The 23,243-nt window shown below is 46.6% G+C and overlaps 1 protein-coding gene across 2 annotated transcripts in view; it reads left to right on the forward strand.

Moving 5' to 3' along the window:
* The first annotated feature begins 257 nt into the window (after nucleotides 1-257).
* Nucleotides 258-23,243, forward strand: part of Ptgfrn (prostaglandin F2 receptor inhibitor) — a 75,501-nt gene continuing 52,515 nt past the window's right edge. For both annotated transcript variants that reach the window (XM_026407291.2, XM_026407292.2), the window contains exon 1: nucleotides 258-327. In XM_026407291.2, coding sequence (XP_026263076.2) covers nucleotides 279-327 — 49 coding nt within the window. In that variant the 5' untranslated portion in view covers nucleotides 258-278. The remainder of the gene's footprint in view (nucleotides 328-23,243) is intronic.

Below are 23,243 nucleotides of genomic sequence, written 5' to 3' on the forward strand. Positions count from 1 at the left end.
CGGGAAGCGGTCGGGGCTGTACACTGGGATCGGCGGGGCCAGCTCCCGGGGCCGGCCGCCTGGCGGAGGGAGGGAAGGAAGGAGGCGGGAGGGAGCCAGCCGAGCCAGGGGCGCACGTACGCCCCAGCGCTGGGATTTCTCGGCTCGCGAGGAGAGCGGAGCAGGCGCGCGGCCCAGCGAGGAGCGCTGACTCTGGAGCAGCCGGAGCTGGAGGAGGAGGAGGAGGAGAGGCGGCGGGGAAGGAGGAGGAGGGGGAGAGTCGCTCCCGCCCTGCGAGCATGGGGCGCCTGGCGCCGAGGCCGCTGCTGCTGGCGCTCCTGTCGCTGGGTAAGTGAGCGTGGGGCTCGGCGGGACGCGGGGCACCGGCGGGGCCCCGTGGGGATCGGCGGGGCGCGGCCGCAGCGCGCGGCCTGGGGCGCAGGGGGTGCCCTGGCGGCTCCCGGGAGACCCGGGTGCGCGGGCGGCCCGGGCGGGGAGCGGCTGCGGGGCCGCCCCGAGCCCGGTGCCCAGCGGCCCGGCCCCGCGCGGGGTGCACATAGGCTCTCCGCCAGGCCGAGCCTCGCCCCCCACATGTGCCGGGGGAGTGGCCGGTGGCCCGCGGTCCCCCAGCTCTCTCTACCTGTTGGCCGCCGGGAGCCCGGCTCACCTTGAACTCCCGGCCCCGGAAGGTGCCCGCGGTCCCGGCCCGCGTCCCCAGCCTGAGAGCGGAAATGTGAGCCTTTGATACGCCCCGCCATAGCCGCCCCTGGCCGATGGCTCTGCACACACGCGAGCCCTCGCTGGGTAGCCTTTCCAGGGAAGCGAGAGAATCCAGCAACTTCCTTCCACGAAGGTCACGGGATGGCCCGGAGCGTTACAATGACAATCGGTGTGCGGTCCCTGCCGTCATTTTTGTCGCGGCTGAATCTCCTGCCTCAGTCTTGTCTTAGCTTTTCTTGAAGCTGCCTAGCCTCACGTTTATACACAAAGACCCAAGTGCCTAGCTTTTCCAACTTTTTCTACCTGTTACTTTGCCCCCCACCCCCCACCCCCACTGTCCCTTGCTTTTCACCTTCTGGAAACCCGGGGTGGCTCTTGATGGACCAGCGCCCTCCCTCCCCCCACTCAAGGAATCATTCATGAATTTTTTTTTTCTCTCTCCATTTTCCATTCAGTCTATACACAGTCACCATCTCCACATAGATACACATGATGATCTTAACCAACTAAGGGAATATGTTTGTTAAGTGTCCACCATGGTACTGGAGGGCTGGCCCTTAAATGCTTTTAATATTTTTGGGTCTCTATATAATAAGTGTCAACCAGGACAAGCTGAATCCTGAGACCTGGTCACAGGTTCTCTTCCAATCCCCGAGAGAAGTCAGATCTGAATCTTTGCAGAGCACGTGGTGCTGTCTGTCCCCAGCCAGGCCCCAGCTGCACTGCAGGGTTAAGTGACTACTGTGTATTTTATGCAGAGGGTCCCAGTGATGGCCTTCCACACCACTTCCCTCCTGCTGGCCCTGGGGCCCAGCCCCCTGACTCCTGCAGCCAGTAAGCCAGACTTTCTAGCTGCTTTTGTGTTCTTCCTCCATCTGGGAGGTGTTTTCTCAAACTCATTCCCTCAGAGAGCTCATCCAGCCACATTGCTTGAGATGCAACCCATCTTCAGGAAGCTTCTGGATCGTCCTCTTAGTTTTGTAGCATCTCCCCTGTGGTCCACCATCCTGGAGCTTTTAATCTTTCCTGCACTCTGGTTCCCTTGTAAGATCCACATTTGTTGCACATTGCTGGCCATAGTTCACACAGTTTAATTGACTTATGTGTCTGCTGTCAAGCAGGGCCATGACCCATGGTTGCACATGCGATGCACTGCACAACTCTAGGAGCTCCTGTTCATCATAGTTTATGTGAACGACTCTCCCTAGAGTTGGGCAGTTCACAGCTCACACATCAGTCAAAAGGGTGCTGTGAGATAGAAAGTTTGAAAAGAATGCCTTTGAGTAACTGGGGCATGGGAGACAAAGGGAGAGTGGGCAGAAAGAGACTGGCAAAAATAAAATGTAAGTGGGAAAGCACAGCTTTGGGAAATCTTAATTGTACCCCAGTTTATCCTGCCCTGGTTAGGTGTCTCATGTTAACTACACCAGGAATTTGTGGTGTCTCTAGCCAATGCCTTTTTGCCAATGGTTCTCTGAACTGTTGCTGTTCCACCTGTCAGCTCTGACTCTCAGTATTTCCTGTGCTTTGGTTTCAGCTTGACCTCTGGAAAGGTTTTTTTTTTTTTTTTAACACCTTTCTAGCCCTGTACTTATCCTGAAATGTAATTGATAAGCATAATCATCTTTCCTCCAGTGTTGCAGCCTTCATAGAATCTTGGTGTCACTGTTCTCTGTGACCTTCACCTTCACACTATCTCTCATTATTATTATTATTATTATTTTCCTGTAGCACAGGATCAAGCTGCTTCCTATCCTTCTGGTTTCTCTAACCACAGTTTTAGTCCAGGTCCTGGAGGTTCCCACCTAGGTAATTTCTGACATCCTTTCCCCCCAGCCTCCCTTCTAAGTTCATTGTTTTGCTAAAAGATCATTTTTTTTAATCCACTTTTTCTCTTCATTTCCTTATGATTTTCTGCTAGGGAGGGGCTGACCCTTGTGTTCTCTCCCCTCCGGTCTTCTCTCTGGTTCAGACATGTCATTCTAAGTGACTCATTTGCTCTTCTTTGCATAGGATATATAGAATACCTTGTTTATGTATCTCCTTTTTTGCTTGAAACTCACTTCTTCCATGAAGCATTCCCAGCGAAGCCTACCTTAGCAGGACCTCATCAGTACCACTCAGCTTCCTGTGGCAGCTGTTCACTTCTCTTGACTGTGTCTGAGTTGTCTTGTCCATCCGTCCAGCTTGGCATCTCCTGAGTGCTCCCTTTGTCCATAATAGTGTGTTCAGTACTGGGTGTCCCAGACAAATAACCAAGACAGCTTCTCACTGAGTGAGTGGTTGGTGGGGTGGGGGGGGAGTGCACAGATGATAAAACAACTAACTACCAGACAGAATGAGATGCCCCAGTAGAAACCAAGTGCTGGTAGGAAGCAAGGAAGAGGATGATTAATTTTGACTTGGGGGTTGGGGTTGCTTTTGCTGAAGAGGTGACATTTGAGCTGAGCCTTGAGGATAATTAGAATTTTGAAAGAAAGGATAGAAGAGCATTCTGGGCTCTGGGGAAAAGCGTAAAGAGTGGATGAGTGAAAGTGCATGATTCACTCAGAAGCAGCGCATGAGTTCCATATAATGAGGTTTTGGAGGATTAGGAAAAAGGGGAAGTAAATTGTAAGATGGCTTTGGGGTAGATGGGTTTGGGGTAGACGCTGGAGGCTTTGCTTGCTGTGCTGAGAAGTCTGGGTAGTAAGGGGTGGATTTATTGGCTCCTGGGTGCTGCCAGGCAGCCTGTGTTATTTCACTGGTTGTAACTGTCCCCTGTCTAAATCCCTACCCTAATTATATCCCCTAGGGGCAGGGACCATGTGGTCTTGCTCACTATTCTGTCCTATTACTAACAGGGCATATAACACATAGTGGGTTTTTGATTAAATATTGGCCAACTGAATATATATGAATAGATATGTCTTTTTTTATATTTATTTTTTTTTAGCTATAGGTGGACACATACCTTTATTTTATTTTTATGTGGTGCTGAGGATCGAACCCAGTGCGTCGTGTGTGCTAGGTGAGCGCTCTACCTCTGAGCCACAATCCTAGCCCCATAGATATGTCTTTTTATCTGTGGATATGAGTAGCCATTAAAAGTTTGCCAGGTGAGATTAACGCAACAGGGGGATGATGTTTGAGGAGGATAAATCCTCAACTAGTATGTAGTGTGAATTGGAGGGTGGAAGGCCTGGAGATTGTGGATGGGAATTAACACATTTTGTTCACATCTATTTTAAATTTTATTTGTTTGTTTGTTTCCAGCAAATCCATTGAAATAGGTTTTAAATGACAAAAGCATTACATCTATATTTTAAAATTCAAATACGACAGGAGAGTATTATATTAGTTAGGGAGACTAAACTGCTCTAACAAATAGACTCAAAGATTAGACGTTCAAACAGTGAAGTGTCTTCTATAACAGTGTCCACAGGATGCTTCAGAGAGTAGGCTTCGGGGGGGACTCTGTTCCACACAGTTGTTCTGGCACCAGGCTGGTGGCAGTTCTGCTATCTCCAGCCCATGATTTCATCACTTCTGTAGTCCCACAAAGGAAACAGCATGTAGTAGAATATGTGGCCACTTCGTGGGCCAAGCTTGGAAGTGGCACCATCATTTCTGTGGGAAGGAATTTAGTTCCATCTCACACTAGCTGCAAGGGAAGCTGGGAGAGGCAGAGAAGCCTGGCAGCCATATGCCAGCTACTGGGGGAGAAAGGAAGAACGAATTTAGGGGGATAGCTCGCTGTCGCTGTGTCAGTTATAAGGGATTTAAAGTGAAAAACGCCGTCATCCTCCTGCCTAGCCATAGACACTTCTGTATACATATGTGTGTTATATGTCTGTACACTGATTTTTTTTTTTCAATACTGAGGATTAAGCCCAGGGCCTGGTACATGCTATGCAAGCACTCTACCACTGAGCCTCATCCCCAGCCTTTTTGTTTTCCCATAGCTTCTGGATAGGACTGCACCTAGGAGGCCCCAGATAATAATAGATAAGTTATAAACTGCATATCAAGTGTTGGGCTCTTACATATAGATTCTGTCACTTATTTTTTCACAGCAACGTTTTGCAAAAAGTGAACATTATTTTCTCCTTATTTTAGATGAGGAAACCAATGCCTAGAAAAAGTTAAATAACTTGCCCAGTTGCATAAAATGATACAGCAGAGCCAGAATTTGATCTCAGGATCCTACTCTGTCTCTGTGAAGGAGAAGCTGACCCATGTTCACACAACCTTGTGCCGTGTACTGCTAGAGATTAATGTGGGCAAAAAAGGATGATAGTGGTTTGCAAGCAAGAATGCAACTAAAAATAAGATCTGGGGTGATCAGGCAGTTCCCGAAGGAAGTGGCAGTGCCAGCATGCACCTCTGGGGTGCCATAACTGCAACCTCTAGCAGGTCACTACACCTGCTCTGAGGAAAGGAAGCATGGCAGGAGAAAGAGGGCTCGCAGGAGAACCCTAGTGAATGCATCCAGCTTCTCAGTCTTTGAAGTGCTGTGGCCTTCAGAGATTCCTTGGCACTCATTTTAGCCTTGTTAACAGAATTCCTGTATCTGCCAAGCTGATTAATGCCTGCCCTGGCTATAATTATTCTTTTTAGCCTGCTGAATAGGATCTCTGGTTGTCAGTGATCATTCCTTACAAGGCAGTCGGGCCAGTCGGCGTTTATATGGCTATTTTGTTTTAGTGATGGGCTGCTGGGCTGATTTCCCCCCATAGATTGAATGTACATTTTCATATTGGCACTGTGTCTGGCAGTTAAATAAGGTGTGGGCTTGCCTGTCGGTGTGTGTCTGCGTCTCACTTTATCAAATGAAGTTGAGGGGGAAGCTGTCAGGGGCAGTCCATAGCTATTCAGTTTAATTGCATTGGTTTCTTAAGGCAGGGTTGCAAGGCCATTTGACTCTGCTTTGGGAAAATAACTTGCACTGGCAAAAATTCTCCATAATTTATCTTTTGGAAAAGGCGATGTGCTGCAGTTGGCACAGTCAGTGGTTTTTTTAGATTTTGGAATATTTTTCTCCACACCAACTGTAGTCTTTGGGAAGCAACAGAATTAGACCCAGTGGTTAATGCTGTCGCCTACCGGCAGTGTGATTTCCAGTAGACAAGAGATAATAGCACAGTGTATGTGTTTGTTCTTCGAATGCTTATTTCTCCAAGTGTTTGTGATAGATTGTAAAGTCACTGAATGTCATGATTGAAGTTTAAGTATGATGTACCGGGCTTCACACCTTTTAAAGCAACTAGATCACAAGAGCATTTTCATCACTGGGAAATGTTTTGGGGAAGTAGAGTGGAGTAGTGTGGCTAGTGCTGTTCTGTCCTGGGTGAATTTGGCTCCAAACAGTGAGGAGCAGAGTTGAATCGTATTGAAATAGAGGCAGCTTTCAGTCAGACGAGTTACTTCTCAGTCCTTAAAAGTAACACCAAGCCAAGGATGTTCTAAGAATGGCTCTTCCTCATTCTTATTTAGAGCTGGGCTCGGCCAGCGCTTTCCTGCTTGTGGGCTGTGGTAAAGGACGCCCCATGGGTTTCAGGTAGGTTACAGGTAGATCATTAGACTATACCTTCAGCTCCTAGAGCCCAGGAGTCAGAGGCAGCCTCTAAATCTGAAAGTTAGTTACCCAGGGAGCTGTACAGGTAGTGTGCTGTGATTGATGAAGGTTGGCAGTTGTCTCTTTCACTTGGTGGACCCTACCTTGGGATGGACTGAAGGTGGAAGCTGAGAAGCTTAGTGGCAGTGTGAGCCGCTCGTCTATCCATTCAGCAGTTACTGGGCCAGTGCCTACGACTATGGGCCAAGCACTGTTCCGAGTGCTAGGAATTCTGCAGTGAACAGAGCAGAGCAGACTCAGATCTGCCCTTGAAGGGTGGGATTAGATGCTGGATGTGTGCTGGGGCCATCTTCAGAAAGAGGATGGCTGAAACAAGGGTTGAGGGAAGATTCTTGGGAATGCCGTCATTAGGAGATAGGAACTGGGTGGGCAAGTTCTACAAGGAATAGTCAGAGGGGCGAGAAGAGAGCCAGGAGAGCACCCTGCCGGAAGCCAAGCAGAGATGGTGGGGAGTGGACTTGCTAAAGAGAGGTTGGCCAACGCTACGCTGCTGGAAAACCCGAAGGATAAATGCAGAGAAGACCTCTTAGATTTGGACACTGAGGTTCAACCAATAGTAGAGGAAGAAGGAACATCACACTAGCTCAGGAATAAGTGGGGGTGGGGATAGAACTCTGAGTCAGAGACTGTCACCCCTTTTCAAGTGCTGCAAGTAGAAGACCATGGTGAGGGTGGCAGCTTGGGGCACGGCAGGAGCAGACTGACGTGGACAGGGTCCAAGAGACTGCTGCATGAGCAAGGGCCACTGTAGTGGAGTGGGAGTCTACTAGAGTCTAGTGGAGGAACAGGCTGGAAGGCTACTGGATGTGGATATACTCCAGAGAAAGGGGACAGTGGGACAAGAGCTCAAATAGAGGCTTTGGTCTTGGAGGATCTGAGAAGAGGAAAGGGAGAGGTGGAGAGGTGATCTGGAGGGAACAGTGTGGTGTGCAGTGCACAGGCCACAGTGCCGTCAGCCCAGTGGTCCTGCAGTCCCAGACATGCTTGGTAGTGGTCATCTGAATGTCTGCTTCCTCCTGGCACACCTTTAAAGTTGACCCCAGGACATCCCTGGCTGTCATCTTCCATGTGGATTAGTGGAATTAGCTTACTCCCTGATAGTCGCTTTTAGGTCTCTGCGGTTGGGCAGAGTCTCCAGCACCAGGACTCTGTCCTGTTTTATTATCCATCTTCTTCCCATCCACATCAGCTAGGAAGACTTCAGTAATTTGTATTATAGATAAATGATTACATGTGTGTTTAAAAAAACATTTCTTTTTTTTAAGTGTTTCTATTCTTTGTGTTCCTCCCACTCCCATCCCAACTCTGCAATGAAATATACTTATATAAAGAAAAAATAGGGCTTAGGTTCTGGAATTGGCCCTCTGCTTGAATCCTGCCTTCCAGCAGTGTGAATCTTGACAAGATTTTTCACCTCTTTGAACCTCACTTACGACCTCTGTGAAATGGGAAGAATATCTCTCTTGAGGATTGTCATGAAGATTAAAAATAATATTTCTAGTCAAATGCAAACATTAAACAATGTATGTAAATTCCTAGTGTGGTCTGGGGACCAGTAGCATCACGGTCCCTGGTGGATTCTCGGGGCTCAATCCAACCTGCTGAATCAGAGGCTGCGTTTGAACAGGCTCCCCAGGAATTTCAAACACATGCCAAAGTTTACTGCAGAGCAAGTGTGCTAGGGAGGAACCGTATATGCAAACCTAGTCCACAATCTGTGCTTGCCACACAGATTACTTGGTGGCCTGGGCTTTTCAGTGAGTACTGATGCAAAAGCCATGGTAACAGGCAGCGCTAGAAGGGAGTGGACTAGGGCTGGGCTCCATGGGAATGTGGCAGACTTTCAGTTCGCAGTGAAAGATGGGTAGTGTAGGTCTGTGATAGAGGCCATCAGCTGGTTTTGTGGCTTTATTTATCAAGTTTGGCACCTAGGAGAGATGACATGTCTTTCCATGGAAGACAGTGGAGAGATAAGGGATGAGGGAATCTAGTTGCTGATGAGAATAACACAGGAGATTGGCCAAGGAATGCAGATGGGACCTGCAGCTTTGTGAGGCTTCAAGACTTGGTGCATCTTCAGGTTTCGAAGACCGGAGCACATGATGAGGGTCAAGAAGCAGATTCAGAGGCTCAAGAGAGGAGGTGGTCCAAGAAGGTAGGAGGTGGGGTCAAAAGAGGTAACATCATAATTCAGCCTTTGGAAGTGGAAGTTCAGATAGGCAGGCTGGCCAGTAGTTAAACAGCACTTGATTCAGGGCCTTTCTGCTACCTTGGCCAGTTTAGCTCTATATCAGACTGGGTTGGGCCCCAATGGATTAGGAGACAGGTGTGACTTTTTCGAAGCATTAGTTCCAGATTTTGCAGGTAAAGTGGTAACCTGTGACTAAGATGAATTAGGGGCTGGGGAGCAGGTATGCTGGAGAGCAGGTGTGCTAGGGAAGAGCCATATAAAAATTATTTCTTTCCTAAAAAAGAAAAAGAAATCTTTTTACCTTTTATATAGCATTTATTTTGTGCCAGGCACTGCACTTTCCATGTGTTGACTCATTTAGTAGGTTTCATAACCCCATGAGGTAGGTACTGCTGTTACCTCTGGTGGATAGTGAGGGAGTTGAGGCACAGTGAAATAACCTAGTCAAGGTCACATAGTAAGTGGCAGAGCTGCCAGGACTAAAACCCAGACAGTCTGGCTCCAGTCTGGGCGGGTGCCCACAGTGGACTCTTTTGCCCTGCCCTTCTGTGTGAGACTCAATCACTCAGAGTCAAAATGTATCTTTGCAAACATGGGAAGGAATTGATACAATTAGCTAAAGTGTGATAACATGTGTTTCCTTGTCTTTTTAAGATGTGAGGCTTGGATTCTGGCTCTAGCTCTTCCATTCAGTAGTTTCCTGACCTTGAAGAAGATGCTGACTAGCTCTTTGCCTCTGTAAAATAAGGACTAGTCTAGCCATCCCGAAGGTCTCCCGTTCCATCTCCAGAATTCTGTGAGCCTTGCTGACCCCTGCTGTTGGCCATATGGGCTTCTAGGTGGGGCCTGGCTTTCCTGGCTCCGGGCCCATCTTCCTGAGCACTCTTCAGGTCTACAGCCTGTGCCTGTTGTCTCTCACCTGCCTGGCACCTCTCCACCACCCGGCTGGCAGTGCCTCCTACGGCTCTGGGAAGTATTTGCTATTCTGCCCTTGTATCAGCAATTACTTCCCCATTCCAGCCCATTTCCTGCGCTGAGAAATTGGGCATCTTTCTCTGTGGTTCCCCAGGGTAGGAGGTGTCCCCACCACCACGCTAACCGGGCTTCCAGAGAGACTTCTAGGCAAGACACAGAAACAGCAAAGCCAACGAGGCATTTCTAGATGACAGGCTGTTTCTTACAGTTACTCATCTTTTGTGTGCATCCAAGTTGTGATTGAGGGTGTCAGCCCTGCGTAAAATTGGGGTTGAGCATCACGTCTCTGTCCTCATAAACGTGACTTGTGTTTTCTACCACCTTTAGCCTTTCAGCCTGGGAAGGAGCCTGGCTGCTGGCTGTGCTCCACAGGTTGTCCTTTCCTAGCACAATGCAGACTGGAGAGAAGAGACGCAGACCTCTTTAGATGTGTCTAAATATTGACACTACTTTGGATTTTACACTCTTCCTGAAGTACCTTTCAGGAGAGCTGAAGTTCAGACTTCTCCAATCAATAGTCTTAATTGGCTGAGAAATAGGTTCTAGCATTTGGGGACTTACTTTCTTTTCCTTGGTCTGAATGTGAAAGTTCAAAATGATGCTGAATACCATCCTGGCTAGCAAGATAACTTCCAGAAAACCAGGGCATTTGTTGGGAGGGACATCTATTTCTGACCTCAGTCCTTGTTGCATCAGGCTGCTGACCAGCTCTCCCTGGCCACATTGAGGTGTTATTGGTGGTGCTGCCAAAACCAGTGATAGGATCTAATTTGCTTGCATGCAGGTGTTTTTTGAGGCTTACCTAGAGCTCTCTAGGAGTGAATTCTGGGCTGAGTTTTAAGTAGCTTGTTATCATGTGCCATTCCAGAGGTCAAAGGGTACATGGTGCTTTATAAATTCATTGTCCCTGCATGGTGTACCAAGAACAGCATATTATCTGACTTGATGTCTGTCCAGGATGCTGCCAGTTTGCTTTTGTTGCAGTGAGGAGTTAAAAAAAAAAAAAAAAAAAAAAAAAAAACCACTTTTGGCACAGCTATTTCTTTTTCCATTTTCTGAAAGCTGGCACATCCAAATGTTTTCTTATTTATTCGAAGACATTACAGTCCATCATCTTTGCTTGAAATCCATACAGTAAATTCCAAGGTAAGTCCATGATGCCTAAGCCAGAGCCTGGTACCTGGTGGGCACTTAGGAGACAGTCTATGTGCACATGGTTTGTGAACCTTGGAGGAGCAAGTCTGTGCCCAACTTTTACTCTGCTCTGAAATATGAGATGATCCTACTTTTCCTTGTGGTCTTATCTTATAGTACTTAAGCAGCACTTGGGGAATATTTACCATGCTTCTGACACGGGGAGATTACAAAGGAATTAGGAAATGGAGTCCAAAATAGAAACAGAACAGTTCCATTTGGACAGCAGAATGGATCAGAGGTGCTTTTTAAGGGTCTGAGTGAGTTATAAGATCACTGTGCATATATGGGGCTGTCAGAACTGTAGGAATCAAACTGAGGCCAGGGACTGTTACTCTGGAAAAGCTCCATAGAGCAGGTGGGCTCTCTGGTCGAGAGCCAGGAGCAGGAAAGGCATTTCAGGTATCAAAAGGACCAGTGCAGTTTCTCAGGGGAGGGTGGGAGTGGATGAAAGTGTCCAGGTTGGTGTCCCATGTGGGAATCAGATGACTTAAGCTGAATAAATAAGAGAGACCTCGGGGAATGTGGATATTAAATTCTGGGGAGAGGAGCTGGTGGAGAGGAAGAATGTGGCCAAAGTCACCCTGAAAGGTGTTGGCAGCCTCATCAGCGCCCACAGAGCAGCTTGGAGCTGTGTGCACACCACTGGTGAGGTCTGTTGGGGTTTGCAGGAAGCAAGGCTGCTAAATTAAGGTGATAAGTCAGGCCATAATCCTATTTTGGGTTGTTTCTTCCAAGGAAAACAGCTCACAAAACGATTACTGATGTTCCCCTTAGGTAGTTTATCAGAGCATTTCTTCAAAGGACTATCATCGGATAATAGACACAGACAAGTTTTAGAGGAAGGATAGGGAATTTTAGTTGGTGTTCTACGGAAACAAGGTTTATGCAATCATGTGGTTTATTCTTCAGAGCCCCACTTTAATAACCATTTATCCCACAAACAAGTTTCATCTCAAACATCAGGATGAGTCCCAGAAAGCCTGGTGTGGTACCTAGCACATAAGTAACTGGGGAAGTGACCTGCGTTAGGGCATCTCTGGAGTGTCACAGAGGCAGCAAAGTGGCCTATGCTGCCCAGGGGACCCTCCGGGACTAGCACTGAGCTCATTGACACCTCGGACACAAAGGTAATCCTCCTAGGATCTAAGTCCTAAGAAAACCACAATGATAAGGCAGGGTCTGCTCCTGTCGGTAGGTTCCTTTAAGGTGTTTGGGCCTCCAACAAGTTTGAAAACTCAGCACATAATCAAGCTTTGGCGAGTCCTTGCAATTTGCCCCAAGCATCCCTCCCCCCGTGCCCTTAGAAATGACTATACAATATTTGTACACATGGCCCTTCTTTGGTTTATGTATTTGTCTTCAAGTTATTTCTGGTTGATTCTTTGGGTCTTGAGGGGAACCTCACTTCACCACCAAGATGGAAACACTTTTGGACCCTGGGGTGGAGTGCTGCTACCTGTAGCATGGGCCAGCCTGCGTCAGGCCTCTGTCATGGCTGTCATGGATCCACATACCTCTGGAGCCCAGCCACCAGTTTATGATGACCAATGTCTCAGGATGGGTGCCTGTCTCACCCTGGATGACTCTAAGAAATACGTCTGGGTTCACTGATCTTGAATCTTGGAATGATTGAATTAATTTATGTGGTGAGAAAACAATGGAAGCCAGACCTGGTGGTGCATGCCCATAATCCCAGCAACTTGGGAGTGGAGGCAGGAGGATCTCAGGTTTGAGCCCAGATTGGGCAATTTAGTGAGCCTCTGTCTCAAAGTAAAATTTGAAAGGGAACTGAAGAGGTCGCTTAGTGTTAGAGCACTTCCCTAGCAGGCTTAAGGCTCTGAGTTCAATCCCCAGTAGTATGAGGACAAAAAAAGAAAGAAAAAGAAAAAAACACTTATGTATTATATAGTATATATTATATAGTACATAATGCACATATAAAATACATATTTAATACATAACATAATACGAATATGAAATGGTAGGCCTTAACTCAGAAAGGGGTAGAAATGATCTATGTGTCCTTACTACCTTTTCTATGTGTGTTTTTGATCTGTTTTTGTGACTACCATAATATTTCAGGAAGAATTGCCCATGACTTCATTTCTAAGAGACGTTAGAACAGTAAAGTAGGAGAAAATGGAATCCACACATGAAAAAGAAGGAAAGAAGAGATGAAATCCTCAGCACCATGAGAAAGAAAAGAAAAAAGAAAAAGGGATGAGAAAGTCTCCCTTCTCCTCCCTGTGGAATTTGTTTTTCCCTTGGTGGCTTGTGTGGAAGACAAGGACTCGTGGGTTCTTATTCTTGCCTATTCTCTCCCTCCACCCGTTCCTCCCTTGGTAGGATGGTCCATTCCAGAATGGCATCTGCTCCCTTCCTGGGCTTGGTCCTGATGTTCAGAGTATAGAGAACTGGACGTCTTTAGTTCCAGCGCTTGTTCCAAGAGCCTCGTGTCGGGGTCGGTCCAGACCACAGACCACCTGCTTGTCATCACTGTTCCAGGAGCGGCCTGCTGGGTCCTGGCTCAGGCAGGGACAGTGGTGCTGCTCCTGCAGCGTGCGTCTCATCTCGCTGCCTAGTTTACTGCTGTTTATTCTCTACCCGGTGCCAGGCCTTATTCTATATCTTGGGCACATAAAAACATAGATGCAGTCCTTTGTCTCCGTAGCTGTCAGTTAGATGTAGAGGAATGACATATACACAGGAAAAGAGATGGCATTAGAGAAGAAACCAAGCATTGCTAGATGGGGGGGGGGGTGAGGGGGCTAAACCCTGAAAGTTTAGAGAAAAGGAAGAGTGCAGAAGAGGTATGCACCTGTATGTATGTAAGAATACATACTGGTGCATGTATTTTCAAAGACTAGAGTGCCGTGTCTGGGTTGAGAACCTTTCAAAGGGATCCAAATCATACAGGTAGTTTGGCTTTCACTCACCCCAAAGAGGAGTGTTAATAAAATTGATAGTGGTGAAATTTGGGATTTGGAATATTGGAATTGTGTCACTTCCTGAGGTGCTGAGACCTAGTCTCTTGACTGTGCCGGATGTCATAATTGCTCCGAACATATGCCCTTCACTTTCCAGGATGAGCTTGGCAAAGAGCTTTTTTGAAAATGTATTAATGAGGGGCTGTTTCTGAAATTAATAAGATTAAGTAACTCCGGTTCACCCACCTGGATGATGATGCAGAGGTCAATTCTGACTCTAAAATTCCAGAAGCTCATTGAGATAGGAGTGATCACAGTCATTATGTCTCCAGGCCTGGAGCTGGGCTGGTGATGTGATGATGAGCAGGGAGCCGTCTGCCCCTTCCCGAGGCACCCAGTCCAGCAAGGGAGGCAGACGAGCAAATATGCTCAGGGTTGATGGGGGAGCCGGCTCTCTGAACTCTGCCTGGGCTGGCGCGGAGGCTGGAGAAGGATCAGGAATGGCTTTAGCACCGTGGATTCATTTGAATTCATTAATTCTTGGCTATCAGTAGTAATTTTTTTTTTTTCTGGTGAGAACGAGTGGGTAATTTGTTTATTTTTTGTTGCTAGGATCCAACCCAAGAGCTTCTAGCATTCTAGGCGAGTGCTCTACCACTAAGCTACAGCCTTAGCCCTTTTTTATTTATTTTGAACATGGTCTCTGAACCTGGGCTGGCCTGGAACTTGTGATTCTCCTGCTCCAGGCTTCAGTGTAGCTGGAATTACAGGCATGTCTACAGGTGCGTACCTCTGTGCTGGGCAGGTAATTTGTTTTAGGCAGAGGGAAGAGTGCAGGGAAAGATATACTCCAATTTATGAAAGCATGTCTATTTTTTTAAAAAAAAATAATAATAATTTTAGCAGTAGATGGACATAGTAACTTTATTTATTTTTATGGGTGCTGAGCATTGAGCCCAGTGCCTCACTTCCTGAGGTGCTGAGAACTAGCCTCTTGACGGTGCTGGATGCGCTCTACCACTGAGCCTCAATTACAACCCAAGCCTGTTGATTTTTAATGTATGAAGAAAAGAAATTTTTTTTTCTTTTTTTTTTTTGCCTCTGGAGAGGAGGGTTCAATGGTAGGGTCTTTACAGGGAAAACCTGGGACTGAAGAGAATGCCGCATGATTTTGAAGAGTCTCCCATGTTACCGAAAGTAGTTGAACATGACACTGTATGTAGCTGCCTGTCTATAAAGCTGCCACTGTCCCAGGAACACTGTCTGACACTTGGCTGCATGTTGGCTCAGCAGTTCATGTGATGATGTGGCTGTGCATATGGTAGGTGTGAGTAAAGAATTGCAGAACGAAGAAGAATTTTCATTCCTGTCAGATTGATGTAGTTAGTCTTAAGAGACATGTGAAACCAGAACCTAGAGTCTTTCTCTACTCGGTTCCGGCAAGCTGTTTTAGTCAGCTTTTTCACTGCTATGACGAAAGGATCTGACCAGCACAACTGAAGGGGAGGAAAAGTTCATTTTCTCAAATTTCGATGTGGTGAAATTTGGGATTTGGAATATTGAAATTGTGTCATGGTTTCAGAGGTCTTAGTCCAGAGAAGGCCGGCTCCATCCTCAGGGCTCGAGGTGAGGCTGAACATGATGGTGGGAGAGGGTGGTGGAGGAAGGCACCTCACATCATGGTGATGGAGAAGCAGACAGAGAGACTCCAGCTCCAGATACCAAATATATACCCCATAACCACACCCCATTAACCATTTCCTCCAGCCACACCCCACCTGCCTCTAGTTACCACTCAGTTAATCCCACTGGGGATTAATTCACTGATTGGGTTAAGACTCTCACAGCCCAATCATTTCTCCTTTGAACCTTCTTGCATGGTCTCACATGTGAGCTATTGGGGGACACCTCGCATCCAAGCCACCACGCCAGCCAAGCTATGACACTCCTTACTGAGCCTCATCTGGGAAGCTGAGCACGGATCCCACACCAGCCACAGTATAGGGCAAGGCCTATAAATGTCAAGGGCAGGCTTCAGGTGTTGTTGAGGGATGAGGGATGGACAAGGCAAAGGACCAGCAGGAAAGGGAGATGGGACAAAGCTGTCCAGGGTAGGGAAGAGGAGAATTTCACCAGCAGTCATCTCAGGTGCCTTTCATGTCCAGATGCAAGTTTAAGCCCAGTGTAAATCCCCTCTTCTCTTTCAACTAGAGGCTCAGAGGAGGACCAGGTGTTCACACAGAATTTGGCAGGCTGTGTTGGCCAGTTTGTGTAGGGAGAGGATTGAAAATGGCTGAGCAGTGAGGGATGCTGGGCGGTCCTTGGGCTTCTAGCAGCTGTTGATTTTATAGAATGCTCTAAAATAATCCTTATGGATAGATTGTGGCTCAGCCTTTTCTGTCTGTGGTTCTCGGACAGAGAATTGTTTAAATCATTTCATGTTTATTGAGTTATTTTGGTTGCTCATCAGTACCCACTGCCTCAAAGTGGTTTTTGCATCTTTTTTTTTTTTTTTTTTTACCCTAAATCATTATCTTTTGGTCACATAACTTCTCGGAACCTCAGTTTCCTTATTTAATCCTCTCAAGGTTGAGTAGTAAATCCTGTGAGCAGAATTTGCAAACTGTAAGGCAGTGCTATAAATATAAGGTGGTTTTTGTCAATCTCTAAGGGCATAGCAGTCTCCTTACTACTTTGGTTTGCGGTATCGGTTTGGGTTCCATCAGGGAAACAAAGCCTCAGTAAACACTATGGAGAGGCATTTATCAGAGGATTTGGGAAGGGGCTGGAGAAGCGAAGGCCTGAAAGGGAGAGTTTGGAGGATCAGGGAGAAGTCACGAGTCAGGCCTCCTGGGTGGGTGGACACCTTGAAGCTTACAGAGGAATCTGGAAGCCAGGTAGAGTGGGACGTCAAATGGGGGCTGGTATAAGGGTCTGAAGAAGGGCAATGGCCTTGTTCCTTACCTCTTCTTGAGATGTTTGCAGCCAAGCATCTGTGCTCTTTGAGTCCTATTGGTCCATAAGAATAGCATCTAGAAACAGAAGCAGAAAGGGCAGGGACAAACTCGTGCCCTCTGGCATCTCGTATCTTTCATTGCCTTCCACACAAGGACCGTGAAAGCGTAATGGCTGCTGCTCTCCTTCCCCCCCCCCCCCAAATCTCACGTGTTCTGTTCTGTCCAACTCTAACCTGGGAATTGCAAAGAGAAGGCGTCTCTGGGAAATATAGTTTAGGCTTAGCCAAGTTGACACAGTACAAAACCTCAGCGTTTCATCATGTAGAATTCAAGATTTAGCCTGACTCTGGCCTCCCAGGATCTCTCAAAGACCACAGAACTGGAGGTGATGTCCCGGTGTCCATGGTCAAGAGTTCAGTTAGTTAATGACCCAGTCTTTAAGTTTGGTTCCCCAGTTGCTGGTGGCATTGCATCTGTTTGTCTCCCTTGCCATCCGTGTGTGTCTATAGAGCAGGAGGTGGTGCTTACCATGGGAGCAGAAGCGAAGGAAAGTTGCATTGACTACAAGAGCCCGTCAGTTCTGATGGAGACGACGGTTACTGTGTCACCTCTCTTCTGTCTCATTAGACCCAGGCAACATGCGTAGGAAGGCTAAAACAAGATTTCTGGATAGAAATGACTACGGATAACATAGCCAGAAACTGTCATGTAAATGTTAAGGGAGAGCAAGGGTTCACTCTCCGGGCTACCATTCTGCACCCCTGCAGCCTGTGAGTCACTCTGCCCTTTCCTTATGTTTCTGTAGCCAGCCCCAGGCCAGTGAGACTCTGGTGTATCCTCGGTGGTAATCTTGGCCCTAGGACGACAGAGTAGTCTGAGAGATTTAATGGCCGTCCCTGGGTCTTGCCTTCACTGTAGGTTTTTCACCTTTTGGATTCTGACTCTGATTTTTCCTCCTTGCCTTACACTGAAACCACCCTTCATCCTTATTGGGATCCCTCTGATCTCGAACACTCCTTCTTTTCCAGTCCACTGGACCATTCTTACTTTACCTGGCTTTTATTTGCAGATAGACTCTGGCGGTCACCATTTGGCAGTGAGTTCGTGAACATCCTGGGACCCTCTGCCACGTGGCTTTGCCAGTCCTCGTATCTGAGTGGCCCACAGTGACCACAGTCTATAAACCTGAGCTGTATCATCTTGCCGGGGACAATCTGAAAGCCTGCCCACCTGAATTTCCAACAAAGTCATGACATCTTTGCTGCAGCCCGGCCCTCCTTCTTGTTTACTTTGTCATGGTTTCCTATCGTACTCCCTTTGGTCCTGATTCTAAGTCTTTTTTCATGATCTTTAGCCTCTGAACCCTTTTCTGTTATTTTACTGAGACAGTAGTGACCCATTAAAGGCTCCTCAGACTTTTTGCCTGAAAACTTTGCTGTATTTTTTTTACCCATCCGTTTCTCCTTCTGTCTTTGGCTCTTTTTTCTACCTATGTACACCCTCTCCATCTGACCCCCTGCCACCTTGGCGTTCCCATCTGTGTGCTGATTACTCCCCAGTGACAATCTCTAGTGTGGACTTCCCTGGAGCTCCACATCTGTGTGTCCAACTGTTTACTTGATGTTTTAGTCAGCCTTTTCACTGCTGTGACTAAAAGGACCCAACCAGGAAAATTGTAGGGGAGGAAAAGTTTATAAGAGGGCTCATGGTTTCAGAGGTCTTAGTCCACGGAAGGCTGGCTCCATTCCTCGGGGCTCGAGGTGAGGCAGAACATCATGAAGAAGTGTGCGGCAGAGGGAACCATCTCACAGGATGAACAGCAAGCAGAAAGAGGGAGACTCCACTCTCCAGACACAAAATATATGCCCTTAGCCACACCCCCCATGAAGTACTTCCTCTGTCCATACCCGCCCCCCACCCTACCCCCTGTCTCCAGCTACCACTCAGTTATTACCATCAGGGATTAATCCACTGGTTAGATTAAATCTATACCCCTCAATAATTTCTCCTCCAGACCTTCTAGCTCTGTCTTACACAAGAGCTTTTGGGGGCACCTCACATCCAACCACAACACTTGGTGTCTAACAGGGATCTCAAATTTGAAGCGATTAAAAGAGAACTCTGGCTTTGCCAAATGGATTTGAATCCCTCCAGTTATTTTGTCTCTCGGTAAATGGCATCGCCACGTACCTAGATGCTCAGGCCAGAAGCATGGATCATTCATGATTCATTCCTACATTCCTCCCTTTCTGGGCCATAGTCTCTTTGTTGATATGCAAGATATATCCTGAATCTGACTACTCCTGAGCATCTCCACCAATAGAGCCCGAGGCCAGGTATCCATCATCTTTTGCTGGATCTGCTAGACCTTCTCCTATCCTGAACCTTGCTTCCAAATTGGCCCCACCCAATCCACGTTTCGTAGAGCAACCAGGCTGAAGTTTTTTACAAATAAAGCAGGCTCTCTTATTATTTCTCCTTTACAGAAATCCAGGGCCCCAGACCTTTTATTATTAATCATCATTCATTCACCTTGACCCTTTTCCTGTCCTTGGAGACCACCAAGCTTGATCCATTACAGGCCTTTTTTATTTGCTCTTCTGTCTGGATCAGGTTTGCTCGAGGAGTTCTATCAGGGTCTCCTCCTCATTCAGGTTTGGACTCAATGTGGCTTTCAGAGAGCCCCTTCCTGACCACACTTCTGCCCCAGACTGTTGTGTTTGCATGGTTTGGGGTCTCACCCTTTCCTCACTAGAACAGAAGCGTCTGGCAGTTGGGGCCCCTGGCTCTGTGTCCCTTGTGCCTAGAAGGTTCTCAGAAAGACTGACCGCTTGTGCCTCCCACTTGTGCCCAACCATCTCCTCTCACCTGTTTCCATCTCTTTTTTTCATGGTGGGGCCCTCACTTGCCGGCATCTTTTTTTTTTTTTTTTTCATTTTATTCATTTATTTTTATGTGGTGCTGAGGATTGAAGCCAGTGCCTCATGCATTTCAGGCAAGCACTCAACCACTGAGCTACAACCTCAGCCCACATTTTTCTTTTTCTTTTTTTTTTTTAATTGTTGGTCGTTCATAACATTACATAGTTCTTAATACATCATATTTCACAATTTGATTCAAGTGGGTTATGAACTCCCAATTTTACCCCGTATACAGATTGCTGTATCACATCAGTTACCCTCCATTGATTGACATATTGCCTTTCTAGTGTCTGATGTATTCTGCTGTCCTATTCTCTACTATCCCCCCTCCCCTCCCCTCCCCTCCCCTCCCCTTTTCTCTCTCTACCCCTTCTACTGTAAATCACTTCTTCCATTTGTATTATCTTGTCTTACCCCTCCTTTCCTCTTATATGTCATTTTGTATAACCCTGAGGATCGCCTTCCATTTCCATGTGGTTTCCCTTCTCACTCCCTTTCCCTCCCACCTCTCATCCCTGTTTAATGTAAATCTTCTTCTCAAGCTCTTCGTCCCTACCCTGTCCTTGTTTACACCCCTTATATCAAAGGAGTCATTTGGTATTTGTTTTTTAAAGATTGACTAGCTTCACTTAGCATAATCTGCTCTAATGCCATCCATTTCCCTCCAAATTCTATGATTTTGTCATTTTTTAATGCAGAGTAATACTCCATTGTGTATAAATGCCACATTTTTTTTTTATCCATTCATCTATTGAAGGGCATCTAGGCTGATTCCACAATCTTGCTATCGTGAATTGTGCTGCTATGAACATCGATGTAGCAGTGTCCCTGTAGCATGCTCTTATTAGGTCTTTAGGGAATAGACCGAGAAGGGGAATAGCTGGGTCAAATGGTGGTTCCATTCCCAGCTTTCCAAGAAGTCTCCATACTGCTTTCCAAATTGGCTGCACCAATTTGCAGTCCCACCAGCAATGAACAAGAGTGCCCTTTTCCCCGCATCCTCTCCAGCACTTATTGTTGTTTGACTTTCTAATGGCTGCCAGTCTTACTGGAGTGAGATGGTATCTTAGGGTAGTTTTGATTTGCATTTCTCTGACTGCTAGCAATGGTGAGCATTTTTTCATGTACTTATTGATTGATTGTATGTCCTCCTCTGAGAAGTGTCTGTTCAGTTCCTTGGCCCATTTATTGATTGGGTTATTTGTTATCTTATTGTCTAATTTTTTGAGTTCTTTGTATATTCTGGTTATTAGGGCTCTATCTGAAGTGTGTGGAGTAAAGATTTGTTTCCAGGATGTAGGCTCCCTGTTTATCTCTCTTATTGTTTCTTTTGCTGAGAAAAAACTTTTTAGTTTGAGTAAGTCCCATTTGTTGATTCTAGTTGTTAACTCTTGCGCTATGGGTGTCCTATTGAGGAATTTGGAGCCCGATCCCACAGTATGTAGATCACAACCTACTTTTTCTTCTATCAGATGCCATGTCTCTGATTTAATATCAAGCTCCTTGATCCATTTTGAGTTAACTTTTGTGCATGGCGAGAGATAGGGATTCAGATTCATTTTGATGCAAATGGATTTCCAGTTTTCCCAGCACCATTTGTTGAAGATGCTATCCTTCCTCCATTGCACGCTTTTAGCCCCTTTATCAAATATAAGATAGTTGTAGTTTTGTGGGTTGGTTTCTGTGTCCTCTATTCTGTACCATTGGTCCACCCGCCTGTTTTGGTACCAGTACCATGCTGTTTTTGTTACTATTGCTCTGTAGTATAGTTTGAAGTCTGGTATCGCTATACCGCCTGATTCACACTTCCTGCTTAGCATTGTTTTTGCTATTCTGGGTCTTTTATTATTCCATATGAATTTCATGATTCTTTTATCTATTTCTACAAGAAATGCTGCTGGGATTTTGATTGGCATTGCATTGAACTTATAGAGAACTTTTGGTAATATCGCCATCTTGATGATGTTGGTTCTGCCTATCCATGAGCAGGGTATATTTTTCCATCTTCTAAGGTCTTCTTCTATATCTTTCTTTAGGGTTCTGTAATTTTCATTGTATAAATCTTTCACCTCTTTTGTTAGGTTGATTCCCAAGTATTTTATTTTTTGGGGGGATATTGTGAATGGAGTAGTTGTCCTCATTTCCGTTTCAGAGGATTTGTCGCTGATATACAGGAATGCCTTTGATTTATGCGTGTTGATCTTATATCTGGCCACTTTGCTGAATTCATTTATTAGCTCTAATAGCTTCTTTGTAGACCCTTTTGGGTCTGCTAGGTATAGAATCATATCATCTGCAAATAGTGATAATTTAAGTTCTTCTTTTCCTATTTTTATGCCTTTAATTTCTTTCGTCTGTCTAATTGCTCTGGCCAGTGTTTCGAGGACTATGTTGAACAGAAGTGGTGAGAGAGTTGCCGGCATCTTTGATGGTTCCCTCTCTCCTGGCTCTTACTCTCCACATCCTGTACCACATCACTGAATTTGCTCTTTGGTGGAGTTCCCGGTAATTAGTTAGCCAGTCAATTCAGTTGTCTTCTTGGTACCCATCTTCCTTGACATTTCTGCTTGTTTGCTATTACTGTTCATCTTTTTTTTCAAACAGAAACATACAAGAGAGCTTTGCTCTAGAGATTGTGCATAGTGCAGATAAGAATGGGGAAGAGCACGGCCTTCGTGGAGCCTGCAGCCTTCCAAATAAATGACGTGTCTGCAAGGGAGGCAGGGGCGTCACTGCTTGCTTCCTCTTGGAATTCCTGCATCCCGTGGTTGCCAGGACATAAGCCTTTTCTGGTTTTCTTCCTAACTGGATGCTATCCCGTTTTTCTTTGCTGTCTCTGTCTGGTGCTTGTATCTTAAATTGAGAAGTTCACTCTGGTTTGGGCCCTTTCTCTCTTGGTGGCCCTCCAGGGACTCCCACATCTTCACCTTTACAAGGATCTCCTCTCTGCCCATCTCCTTCTGTGCATGTGACTCCACCTTCATGTTAGGCTCCAATATCTTTGAGGGGCTTCCATTTCCACTTGTCTGAATCTCACTGATTCTTTTTCTCGGCTGTGTTGCTACTGTGCTGTAGGGAATGGTTTTCACCAGCTCTGAGCTTCCCTTTGACTTCTCTCTCCCCTCGCAGGTAGAACGGCTGACCCTTCCTCCAGCAGGGCTCTCTTTCCCTTCCCACCACTGCTCTTGATTTGACCCTTCATGCCCCTCTCCCTGTCGTCTGGGGGAGGCAAGGGCTCCTGAGTGACCTCTGGGCCTCCACGTCTTCTCTGCAGATACCATTTTAATCACCCTGCTCTTCACCACCCTCCACGTGTGTTCCCGCATGTCTTTGCCCGGGTCTTTGCTTCTGATACTCCCTTTATCTCATCACCTTCCTCCTCTGCGTCCCCTGTTCAACCTCCTCCTCTCCCAGCCGTTGTTCTTCAAAATCCAAGTCAGATAATGACGCTGCATGAAGCTCTTCACTAATCCTTTTGCCCTCTCTTCCTTTTGAACCCGTGGCCCTGGTTAGCACCCCTGTTTGGTACTTATATCCTTTCCTCTATTGTGTGTCCGTGTGTGCCTGTGGCTCTTGTCACAGCATGTGTGCCTTTCAAGAAGGTCCAGAGGCGGCCATACCTTTCTTCTCACCCGTGGCTAGCACAGGGGCTTCCTGCTCAGTAGCTGTTTATTGAATGAGGAATATTGTCTTGCATTTGTCCAGTGTCTCCCAGTGAGGTCTGAGCTGGACTTGGTTTTAATGATTTTTAAGGTTTGC

The sequence above is a fragment of the Urocitellus parryii genome, chromosome 11 (genome assembly GCF_045843805.1).
Source record: "Urocitellus parryii isolate mUroPar1 chromosome 11, mUroPar1.hap1, whole genome shotgun sequence".
In the NCBI taxonomy this organism is placed as follows: Eukaryota; Metazoa; Chordata; class Mammalia; order Rodentia; family Sciuridae; genus Urocitellus; species Urocitellus parryii.